Source organism: Nyctereutes procyonoides, unplaced genomic scaffold (genome assembly GCF_905146905.1).
Source record: "Nyctereutes procyonoides isolate TBG_1078 unplaced genomic scaffold, NYPRO_anot_genome, whole genome shotgun sequence".
Taxonomy (NCBI): Eukaryota; Metazoa; Chordata; class Mammalia; order Carnivora; family Canidae; genus Nyctereutes; species Nyctereutes procyonoides.
In genome coordinates, this window is record NW_026575125.1 from 55,588,852 (window position 1) to 55,601,043 (window position 12,192).

Consider the following 12,192-nt stretch of genomic DNA (forward strand, 5'->3'; position numbering starts at 1 on the left):
GGAAAGATACATAGGGAGGAGAAGGCAATGTGAAGACAGAGCCAGAGATGGAAGTGATGTATTTATAAGCCAAGGAATGCCAAAGATTGCTAGCAACCACAAGAAGCTAGGGGAGAAACATAGAACAGATTCTCCCTTAGAGCCTCTGGGAGGAACCAACCCTACTGACACCTTGATATTGGACTTCTGACTTCCAGAATGTGAGAAAATAAATTTCTGTTGTTTTAAGTCGCCCAGTTTGCGGTAATTTATAGTGGCATCCGTAAAAAACTAATAAAGCCTTTCTGTCCCTAAGATCATTAACACATTATCAAGTTTTCTAATACTTTGTTTTCTTTTTTTATATATAACTCTTTAATTCCTCTCTAATTGTTTTTTATAAGTGGATTTTGATAGAAATTTAACTTAGTATTTTCCTAAATGGTTAGCCAATTGCACTAACGCCACTTAATGAGTTATTCTTTTCCTACTGTATTGAAATGCTACTTTGATTATACACATGGGCCTGTTTCTGGATCACTAGTCTTTTCCTTTAATCTATTTTTCCATTCCTTCATCAATATTGCAGTGCCTTGGCCATTATCAATCTTTAATCTTTCATATGAACTTTAGAATTATTTGGTCAGGTTTGAAGGAAATTCTGATTTTTATTGTAATTGCATTAAATTTATAGATTTGTTTGGGAAGAATGGACATATTGATAGTATAAATACTATCAAATACTTTCCTGTCTACAAATAATGTATTTTTATTCAGGACTTCTTTTATTTCTTTTAGTAAACTTTATAGTTTTCTCCATGAAGGCTGTGCCCTTTTTTTTGTAAGTTTTTTTTTTGTAAGTATAATGCCTAGTACTTTGTAGTTTCTGCTGCTATTAAGATTTCTTCCCGATATTACATTTTAATTAGTTATTATGTATAGGAAAATATGTTTGTATGTTTATCTTATATCCACTTTTCGTGTTAACTCACTAGATGTTTGAAAGTGATATTTTGGATTTTCTAGAGTGGTAGCATATCATTTGCAAATAGTAACAGTTGTGTCTTTACCTTCCAAATCTTTAGAACACTTACAGTGGAGATACTGGTTATACTTTCTTGCTGCTGACTTTATATTTTTTAAGATTTTTATTTATTTATTTGACAGAGAGAGAGAAAGAGAAAGAGCACAAGCAGGGGGAGTGGCAAGCAGAGGGAGAGGGAGAAACAGGCTCCCCATCTAGTAGGGAGCTGGCTGCGGGGGTTTAGGGTGGGGCTGGGGGGGGTGGGGGGCTCGATCCCAGGACTCTGGGATCACTCCCTGAGCTGAAGGCAGACACATAACTGACTGAGCCACCCAGGCGCCCCTTGTTCTTGACTTTAATGGATTGGTTCTAATGTTTCTAATGTTTTATATTAAATATGTCTTCAGTAGGTTTCTAGAAGATAACATTTATTACATTAAAATAATTTCTTTTTCTCTTTGGCTTCCTAAAACTTTAATATTAATAGTATTATGAATGAATATTGAATTTTATTGAATGATATTCCTGCATGTATTGAAAATAATCATTTGTTTATTCCTTTACTTGGTTAGTGTGTGAATTATATTGCTAGGTTTCCTTATGGTGAACCATATTTTTATTGCTAAGATAAAGCACACTTGGTTAAGATGGACTCTCCTTTTAATATGCACTAGATTCAATTCACTAATTTTATTTAGGATTTTTTAATTTTAATTTTTACATTATATTGGCCTATATTATTTTTTATGGAGTCCTTGTTTGATTTTAATATTAAGGTTATACTTGCTTGTGAAATGAGTTTGGAATTTCCCCTTCTTTTCTATTCTCTAAAGTTGTTTATATGAAATGAAAATTTTGTGTTCCGTGAAGTATTGGTAGAACTCTCTCACCTGGTGTCTTTTGGGAATAGGTAGGTTTTTGAAAACTATTTCAATTCCATTATACAGATTTTCAATTCTTCTTTGGTCACTTTGTTTATTAATGTTTCCATAGAAGCCTGCCAATTTAATCCAGGTCAGGGTTTCTTAATATTTGCACTATTGACATTTTGTACTTGATGATTTTTTATTGTGGAGGCTGTCCTGCACCTGTAGGATGTTTAGCATCATTCTTGGCCTCTACCAACTAGATGTCCATGGTACCGTCCTCCCCATCCCTAGATGTAACAGCCAGTCTCCAGATCTTGCCAAATATCCTTTGGGGGTCAGAATTTATTTGTATAAAGTTGTGCAAAGCTGCTTATAACTTTTAAGTCTCCTCAGAATCTGATTATGTCATCCTTTGTACTCCTGAGTACATAGTTTCTTTGTGACTTCTCTCTTTTTTGTAGAATGAACCTGCCCAAAAGTTTGTCTATTTTATTAGTCTTTCCCAGAGCCAGCTTTTAGCTTTATTATTGATTATATATTTATTTTATATTCCTTTGTGACTTAAGAAATGAAAAATTCAATTTCTAATTATTGATAGTATATAGACAATAAAATTCATTTTTCATATCTTGATTATGTATTCTGTAATCTTGCTAATTTTGCCTCTTAGTCATTTTAGTTTGTTTTGTAGATTCCTTTGGATTTTCTACATAGATAAACATGGTGTCTGTGAATAGAAACATTTTTATTTTTCTTTCCAATCTGAGTGCATTTTATTTCTTTCCTCCAAGCTTTATTGAGATACACTTAACATATAACATTGTGTAAGCTGAAGTTGTACAACCTGTTGATTTGATATATATTGCAATGGATGCATGCAATATAGCAAACATGTTAGCTAACACCTTCATCACCTCAGATAATTATAATTTCATTTTTGTAATGAGAATATTTACAATGTACTCTCTCAGCAGCTTTTAAGTGTATAATATAGTATGGTTAGCTATAATCAAAATGCTATGCATTACATCTCCAGAAGTAATACATTTTCTAAGTGGAGCATGGTATCCTTAGAACAACATCTCCCCATTTTCCCCAACTTCCATTCTGGTAACCACATTCTGGTTACCACATTCTACTCTCTGTTTCTACAATTCAGCTTTTTTAGACTTCAGATATGAGCAATAACATACAGTATATTTGTATATGTCTCATAAACAAATAGGTTCAGTGATCAATAAAGTTGAAAACAAAAAATAATAGGGAAAATAAATGAAACAAAAATCTGATTCTTTGAAAACATCCACAAAACTTACGAACCTCTAACACCACTGACAAAATTAACCTTCAATGATTCACTGCATTTGCACATATTTACTGAATGACATTAATAATTATATCCATAATTGACATATAGTCTACCTTAGGAACTTAAGTATCCATCGTCTCAATATTGTTCACACAGTGGGAAGATGAGTAAGAGAAACATTGGGCTCTTGCTTTAAAACAACAATGAGGGATCCCTGGGTGGCGCAGCGGTTTGGCGCCTGCCTTTGGCCCAGGGCGCGATCCTGGAGACCCGGGATCGAATCCCACGTCGGGCTCCCGGTGCATGGAGCCTGCTTGTGTCTCTGCCTCTCTCTCTCTCTCTCTCTCTCTCTCTCTGTGACTATCATAAATAAATAAAAAAAACAACAATGAAATTTGATTTCCAGCATAACAGCTAGATTGTTCTCCTTCATGACAGAAACTATTTTTTTGTAATATCTCTTGATATTAGCTCAAATTCTATTGTAAGTGATAGAACAGATTCCACAATATCTGTGCCATGAGTTCAATTTTTAATTTTTATTTATTATTTTTAAAAGATTTTGTTTATTCATGAGAATACGCAGAGGGGGGGAGAGAGAGAGAGAGAGAGAGAGAAAGAGAGAGAGAGGCAGAGACACAGGCAGAGGGAGAAGCAGGCTCCATGCAGGGAGCCTAACGTGGGACTTGATCCCAGGTCTCTAGGATCACGCCCTGGGCTGAAGGCAGCGCCAAACCACGGAGCCACCCGGGCTGCCCGAGTTCAATTTTTTAAAGCTACAAATATGGCTTTGCTAATTGGAAAGCCTTTGGAGACAAAATGTACCTGAAGTATCAATTGGCCAGGGTCTCATGTCTCATAACTCAAGTGTGGTAAAAATAAGTTATTTGACTTTTTTCAGATTTTGAATCAATTCCTTGTTCATATTGTCAGAAAGGTCTTGTATTATATAGACTTAGTTGAAGATCTTCTGCTTTGTGTAAGATATAATATATGGTGTCATAATTTTCTGATATACATTCTGTAACTGAAATAAAGTTTTTTAATTTATATTTCTTAGCATATGTCCATCTAAAATGTTTGTGTGTGTGTGTGTGTGTGAGCAAGCACAGAAGATCTAAGCCATTTTTATAGCTGACCAAATTTAAAACTCAGATTCTATTAACAGTTGTTAAAAATTTTGTTGTTTTTGTTGTTAATTTCAGTCACTGGATTTTGTCATTATGTTTGGACTGTTAGAGAACTTCTTATCAAATTCATTTTCAGTTTGTTTACCTTTCTCTTGATATTGTCCACTTTGTTCCCTTTATATTTCTTTGAACACAGCAAACGAATGACTTTTCATCATTCTCTGCTGCTGCAAAAACAACAGCAGAAACAGCAACAAGGTACCGGATGGGGGGCTGGGATGATCATCTTTATAGCAAAAGATTTGCCAAAAAAGAAAGAAGAAAGAAAGAAAGAAAGAAAGAAAGAAAGAAAGAAAGAAAGAAAGAAATGATAGCATTAGCAAAGCTGGTTTCACATTAAAAAAAAAACTAAAACAAAAAACATAAGAAAACTATAGCTGGAAGGGGGCATGAGAGAGATTTTGTTGCCAATATATTCTGTATGCTTCTCCTGGGTGTCAACTGAACGTTTATGTTTAATTTTTGAAAACTCATAAAGATACACGTTTATGATTTTTACTATTGTGATTAGAACCTGCATTAAAGATTTTGAAAAAAGCATCAACAAATAACGGCCACTATCAACACACTAAACAAATAGAATCTTGATCATTTCAAGAGACACAAAAAAGTAAAATTCAACATCTATCCATGATTTTTTTTAAAGATTTTATTTATTTATTCATAGAGATAGAGAGAGAGAGAGAGAGAGAGGCAGAGGGAGAAGCAGGCTTCATGTAGGGAGCCTGACATGGGACTCGATCCAGGGTCTGCAGGACCACGCCCTGGGCAGCAGGCGGCGCTAAACCGCTGTGCCACTGGGGCTGCCCTCTATCCATGATTTTTATTTTTTTTTAAATTTTTATTTATTTACGATAGTCACAGAGAAACAGAGAAAGAGAGAGAGAGAGAGAGAGAGAGAGAGAGAGAGAGGCAGAGACACAGGCAGAGGGAGAAGCAGGCTCCATGCACCGGGAGCCCGACGTGGGACTCGATCCCGGGTCCCCAGGATCGCGGCCTGGGCCAAAGGCAGGCGCTAAACCGCTGCGCCACCCAGGGATCCCCCTATCCATGATTTTTAAAAGAAACTCGTTAAGCTGGAAATATAAGGGAAGCTCCTAATTGTATAAAGGGAAACAGAGAAAAGAGAAAGAAAGGAAGGATGGAGAAAAGAAAGGGAGAAAGGAAAGAGAAAAGGAGAAGAAGGAAGGGAGAGATGGAGGGAGGGAGTAAGGAAACAATAAAACACAGCAAACATATTTTATTATGGAAATGTCGGCAGCATTCTATTTAATACGAGGGAAAACTCAGGTCCAATTTCGTCATGTCTCTTCAACCTTGTGTGGAGGCCCGAGCCAGCCGGTAGAGGCTTGAGGAACCTATACATTGATTACTGTGCTTCTGTAACTCACAGATTCGTGAAAAACAGCAGAATGTCTAAAGACAAATTATTAGATATCACAGAGTTTAGCAGGGTGGCTGACTTTAAGGTCAATATAGTTTTTAAACAGTCAAATGGATTCCTATAAGTCATATACAATCAGAAAATGCCATTTTAAACAGGTATCAAGTACAAGAGCAACAACACTCTAGAATATCTTGGGATAAATGCAAGAAAGGATGTACAAGATCTGAATGTACAAAAGATAAAACTAAACACTAAACTGAAAGGTTAAAACGTTAAGGAAAACCTACCTAAATGGAGAGACATGCCATGTTGGTGACTAGGAGGGCTGGGTGTCCTGAAGATAGTCAATTCTCCCCTGGCTCATCCACAGATTTAAAGAAAATGCAACCCCAAACCGTTACAAATGAGCTTTCAAGGAACGTGGCATGCTGATTCTGACGTTTATACTGGAAGGGAAGAATAAGGAAGATATGCTTGAAGATCACGAATAAGATGTGGGGACTTGCCCAAACATAGATCAGGATGTCATAACAAGGGGTAAAAATTAAGATGGTGTAGTACTGGCACAGTTATAGACAAATTTATCTGTGGAACAGAAGAGGGAGCTCAGACACGGAGACACGCAAAGATGGAACAAAATGACTCAGGCAGCGCCAAATGTACCCTGGGGGTGCAGAATCCCCCCACACCAACCGGGACCCCACCGCCCATTGACAATCCCTGACAGGGGAATATGGATGAATCTTAAAAACACACGGTGAATTTTGTAAAGGTAAGTTACAGAATACCAAGGACACGAGTTAAATATGCACGCACATGTAATATTTCACATCCAAAGAGAGAAAAGCCTGCCAGCCTGTGTCTGGGAAGCACAAAGTTTCACTTCACTTCACGAGTTAGAGTCTGGTTTGGTAAAGCCGCCACACCAAGGCAAGAGGAGAGGGGGCGGGACTTTGTTGGGTGAGCTTCGATGGAACTCAAAGCTCATTGGTCGCTGGCCTCAGCTTGGGAGGTGGAAGGCAGCGCTGGAAGCTCATTGGCCTTTGTGGGAAGGGCGGGAAAGAGATAGAGAGAGAGTGAGAGCGAGAGACAGCTGGGTCCTCCTTCCCACCTCTTGTCCCTGCTGTTGGATTCTGATCTATGGGAAGCTGAGGTAACCAGAGGCTGGCATTAGGAATCGGACCCTCGACCCTCGACCCTCGACCCTCGTTCTCCACACACCTTCTTTCACCCCTCCGTCCTTTCCTCTATTCCTCCCTCCCTCCTGCTTGGGATGACCAACTGTGTCTCTTCTCCTCCACCTCAGTGGGGTACCTCCGCCAGCTCCTGATATACCTCGCACTCTGCCCCACCCCCGCCGCCCCCCTCACCAACCAACAACCACCAAATGCCTGTGGGAGGAAACCCTTGCCTCAGCCCCCTGACGCCTGGCCTCTGGAACCTGAGGTGGAGCTCATGTCCCTGCCTTTGATTCTGATGTGGTAGTGGCAGCGAATGATTGGGCTGCCTGAGATGCGGTGGTGCACCCCATGTGTGAGGGACCGGGAGGTGGACCATTGAAGTGTGAAGAGGAAAGAGGAGTGTGAAAGATTGCTGAGAGGTTGTTCAGGGAATACGTGGGTTTGCATGAAAGCAAAGAGGGTGTGTTGGCGGAAGAAAGCAATTAGTGCAGTGAGGAGTTGGCTGTTGACTAGATCGGGGTCTGGCATTCGATAGGGGGCTCAACGAGGATCTGGTCACTAAATACTGGAAGGGATGAATAAAAATGATTATTGAAAGAGGGGCTTGGGATCCAGCATCATGATATAATTTCATAGTGCGCAAAGGGGGTGTCAGCTTAAAGGGGGTGTGTGTGAGAAAATAATTAAGATTACGGTAGGGTGCGAGAAGAGAGTCCGAATGAGGTGTGAGAGGAAAGTTGAATGTAGGACATACATGAGACTAATAATAGAATTCAGGGGGGAGGGGGAGAAAAGAGGGCTAGGGCTAGAATCATGAGTAGGGAGTGAATGAATGCAGGAGGTCAGGAAGACAATTGCGGAGGTGGAGACCAGGAAAAATAGTGCAGTATGGCTGAGTACAGGATGATACACGGGAAGGGGAGGGCAGTAATTGTTGAAGGGGGCACAAGAGTGCACGAGTATGCCTGAACATGGGGTCTATGTAGAGTGAAGGAAAGCAACGAGAATAATGATTGGATTGAAAGTTTACAGGAACCATGCCAAGAGTTTCTTGGAATGAGACTATGTGTGAGTGGGGCTTCCTGGGAAGGAGGCTCTGTGAGCAAGAAGGGTGGATGGGATCTGATTTCAGCGGTGAGCTGGGTGAAGGAGAATCCAGGCACCTCAGGTGGGGTTTTCAAAGGGCAGAGGAAGTACGTTGAGGGTAGGGGGATCATGTAGCCATCCTGACCTCCGCTCCTGGCCCTAGAACCATGGATCCCAATGAGATGCCTGCTGTGCCCTGCTGCCCCTCAGACTCCCCCACTGGTCTTGAGACCGGAGCCCCATGGGGGATTGAACTTGGCCCCAAAAGAGCTGTAAGTCGCTGTGTCCGCTGCTACAACCACGGCTTCACTGAGCAAATCAAGGACCAGGAGCACTTCTGCCCCTTCCAGACCTGCAATTGTCACAAGTGTGCCTTTTTCTCGTGAGTATGGTGTCTGACAAAGGGTGTGTGTGTGTGGGGGGGTGCGTGGGCCTCCTCTAAATGTGACTGACTGTAAGCCTGCAATTCCCCACTTTAGGGAGCACCGCAGTGTCTTGCCTGCTGAGAGTGCCTTGAACAAGGAGCAGGGGGCTCACCTAAAGAGGCATCTGGCTCAAGGACTGACAAGGAGTGGGGCCTCCCCTCCCAAAGCTCACGGCCATGTCACAAAGTTGACCATTCAAGCAGGAGTCATCAGTGAGTGTCTCTGGCCAGGGAGAACATCTGAGTTTGGGGTTAGGGATCATTGAGCAGTTCTGTCACCAGTCCTACTACCCAATTTTGATGTCGCCTTGGCAAGTTACTCCTCGGTCCTTTAGCTGTCCCACCTATAAAACTTCATCAATATTAGTTACCAACTGTGGGTGCGAAGGAGAGAATGGGGGGTGGGGTGGTCTAAATGGTCCATCTAAATGAGATGAGACCTCAGACTGGGGGTGAGGAAGAGTGGGGTGGGGTCAGGGGGAAAGGCTCACCTAAAGTGTCCCCAGCTTCCCACAGCTGGGAAGGAGAACCTCATGTCCCAGCTTGAGGCCCACTGCTGTGCAGCCCCCGGGGAGGTAGGGAGAGTCTGGGGCCTGTGGGGGAGGTTCCCATCTCACCCACTTCCCAGACTCTTCTCTGTGTCCTGAAGACAGGGGTTCCCTCCCTAACCCTACTGCAGCTTGCCGTGTGACCTTGGGAAAATACTATTTCTCCTCTCTGGGCCTGGGTTCCCCAGGTGGAAAATAAAGAGTGGGAACTGGCTGGTCTTCCAGGTCTTCTCAGCCCTGACATTCTGGGCTCCTATCCTCATCCCAGAACATACCCATACATATGTCCTCTCCGTGGCCGGCCTGGTGCCTGACTCCACCCTGTGCTCTCTGCTCCTGTAGGCAAGCACCCAAGGAGCTCTGCTGACTGGTCAGGCCCCAAAACCTTTGTCTCCATCTTGGACTCCAGCAGCCTTGAGGATGCAACTAACAATTTCTGTTTCGAGGAAGACCCACAGGATCCCTGCCCTGCGCAGCCTGTGAGTAAAGTGAGAAGGGACATGGAGCTAGTTGTATATTATGTTATTGGGTGCCCAGCCTTTGTGCTTGATGTTGTGGGAGAGAGAAGGAAGGAGTGGAGGAGGCAGCCAATGAGGAGGAGAAGGAGGGGGAGGAGAGGAGCAGGACAAGAAGTGGCAGGGGGAGGAGGAGGGGCGTGTGGAGATGGCAGCATATCGGACTAGCGGGCACGGGCAGGGCTCTCCCAGCCTTGCCATTGCCTATTCGTGAGACTTATGACAAGTGACATTACATTTCCCAGCCTCCATTTCCCTAGCAGTGTACTGATAGGGACAATATCCTACACCTATAGCACTGACAAGAGGACTAAGCCAAGGCGTGCCACCATAGCAGGACTTCAACTAATGGAGGCTATTATTCCACATGAAACACATTGATGGGATAGAAGGTCCTGCTGAAAGGAGGGCCACGATGGTGAGGGTCACAAGGCCCGGGGTGGGGAGTCCAGAGGTCATTAGAGAAAGCTTCCTGGCCATTAGATGAGCCAAGCTGGTCCTTCAAGTTCCATGGGGATTGGGGAATATGGAGGTGAGAACCAGTCCCTGCACAAGGGACAGCAAATCACATCCCTCCAGGTGCCTTGCAGATTAAAACACAGACACCTGTGATTTCCCATAATCGTCACTGTGGCCCTGGGAGTTTTGGAAATGCTGGCAGGAATTAGTGTTCCAGGAGAGATACAGAAGAAGGACATAGAAAGGAAAGGAAAACAGACCAAACAGAGATCAGGACTTGTGCGAGCCACAACGACTAATAGCCAGCAGGCATTCAGACTCCCACATCCAGATATTGCAAAGTCCTGGCCCTGTCTCTCTCTACTGGTAGTATATGTCTGCCTGCCAGAGGGTTTAATCCTCTGGCCTCTCTTCTTGTTTCTAGATGCTCAGCCCTGGTCCTCCAGCCCTGTGCCATCCTTGGCCCTGTCCTACTGCAGCCACAGATTCTGGGAAAATAGCGGGGTCCACAACCCTGGCAGGGGCCAAGCTTAGTGAATGGGAAGAGCAGATGGCCTTGGGGGTGGGGGTGGGGCCTTGAGCAGAACCCGGGACTGAAGGGGCACTTGCCACATGAGGTGGGGAGGCGTGGGTTTTCGGTTCCCATTCTCTCACACCCTTTCCCTGGCAGGCTCCTGAAGCCTCTGACCAGGACTTGGTTTCTGCCTCAGAGTGGCAGCGGAAGCTGGAAGCAGCCGAGGCTCTGCTGATTCTGAGAGACTCTACCCAGGAGTCTTCTGGCTCCATCTTCCTGCTACAGCCCTGCGTGGCAGCAGGTAGCCCGGTCCTTAAAAGGAGAACGTGGAGTGGTGGGAATGGTTGGGAAATGGGAGGGCATTGTGGTAAGCAGGGCCTAACTGGGAGGTCGGAGTTGGTGGGTTGAACCTCCTTGGGCCCAGGCACCCAAGCTCCTCAGTCTGATGCTGGAGATGGCAGTTGATGGTTGCTCACTCAATCATCAGTTTATCGAGCTCCGTGCTCAACAGCAAATGCCCCTAGCACCCTAGCATCAAGAAACAAGGAAACCGAGACCCCGTGAGTGGCAGGGACTTGCCCTGGGGCATGCAGCCTATCAAGTGGAACACCCAGGTCTCCTCACTCCCAGCCCAGAGCTTTCTATCCACACCCCTACAGTTCTGCTGTGGTGGGCAGGATATGCATAGGTGATGAGAGCCTAGGCTGGAGGGTGATCTGCTCTCTGATTCCAGTCTCCACGTGGAGCCTGGATGCCTTTACACTTCCCTTGTGTTTTGTGGCTAAATTTCATTGATGAGCCTGGAGAGGAAGGAACAGAGGAAGTCTGAGGAGAGGTAGATGCCTGAGAAGGCTGAGAGGGAAGGCTGGGCATTCCTAGACCAAAATGTTGGATGGGGTATGGTGCACGAGTGAAGCAGCAACCTGAGTGAAGGAGGAACTGCTGGAACAGAAGGGGGCGAAGCCGGAGAGGCTGCCAATCACAGAGGTCTGGAATGCCAGGCTTAGGGGCTAGACCAGAAACTGTGCCTGGTGAGGAGGCAGGGAATGTGTGAGCTAGGGAGGAGTATATTCAAAGATCCTGGGCCCGACAAAAAGAAATGTGGTGGCTCCGATGGAGGGACTGGAGGAGGCAAGACCCGAGATGAGCAAATCAGCGAGGAAGAGTTCTGTGCTGTAGTCTGTAAGTCCAGGTGACAAAGCCTAGATTGGGTGGAACAAAAAAGAGGGGGGAGCCAGGAGAGGAAATGGATCTGACCTGGCTCTGATGCCTTCCTTTCTATCTGCAGCTCCTGCTGGAGATACAGGACTCCAGCCTCCTAGCCCCTCTCTGAGACCCAGGCCAGCCACCACTATTTCTCTGCCTATTGGACATCTGGGGTGCATCTCCTTCTTGAGCTAGAAGCCCAGAAGAGAAGGCCTCACTAGAATACTGCTTATTTATGCATTTGCAAAGTGTTTAATGTCCAGTATGCTTAACATGTATTTTTTTTAACCTGCAGGTTCTTTTACAGGCTTTTTCAGGCCCTTTTTATTATAGGGGGCAATTTTTGGCTGAGAGTGGATATTCTTGTACCACCATCCCTTACTGCCTTGGATTCTGGGGCCTTTTTATGTCTCTTAGAAAAACAAGGTTGTGCGACTGAAGCTGATCATTCTCTCAATAGGGTTCTCTGAAAGGTCATACACTCATATGCCAGAGTTTTCA

General features: G+C 44.1%; 1 protein-coding gene across 1 annotated transcript; it reads left to right on the forward strand.

The window, feature by feature from the left end:
* Nucleotides 1-8,192: 8,192 nt before the first annotated feature.
* LOC129517955 (doublesex- and mab-3-related transcription factor C1-like) lies at nucleotides 8,193-11,886 on the forward strand. Its single transcript, XM_055338044.1, has 7 exons — nucleotides 8,193-8,407; nucleotides 8,505-8,662; nucleotides 8,966-9,024; nucleotides 9,340-9,476; nucleotides 10,396-10,458; nucleotides 10,644-10,786; nucleotides 11,774-11,886. Exons 1-7 carry the CDS (start codon nucleotides 8,193-8,195, stop codon nucleotides 11,884-11,886), a joined length of 888 nt encoding a protein of 295 aa, XP_055194019.1.
* The last annotated feature ends 306 nt before the right edge of the window (nucleotides 11,887-12,192 follow it).

What these genes read in the sequence shown, in the direction of transcription:
- LOC129517955 (XM_055338044.1), top strand. Translation starts at nt 8,193, where the DNA reads ATGGATCCCAATGAGATGCCTGCTGTGCCCTGCTGCCCCTCAGACTCC. An exon ending in GCTGTGCAGCCCCCGGGGAG is followed by an intron (nt 9,025 to 9,339) that starts GTAGGGAGAGTC and finishes CTGCTCCTGTAG; the next exon opens with GCAAGCACCCAAGGAGCTCT. An exon ending in ACAGCCCTGCGTGGCAGCAG is followed by an intron (nt 10,787 to 11,773) that starts GTAGCCCGGTCC and finishes TTCTATCTGCAG; the next exon opens with CTCCTGCTGGAGATACAGGA.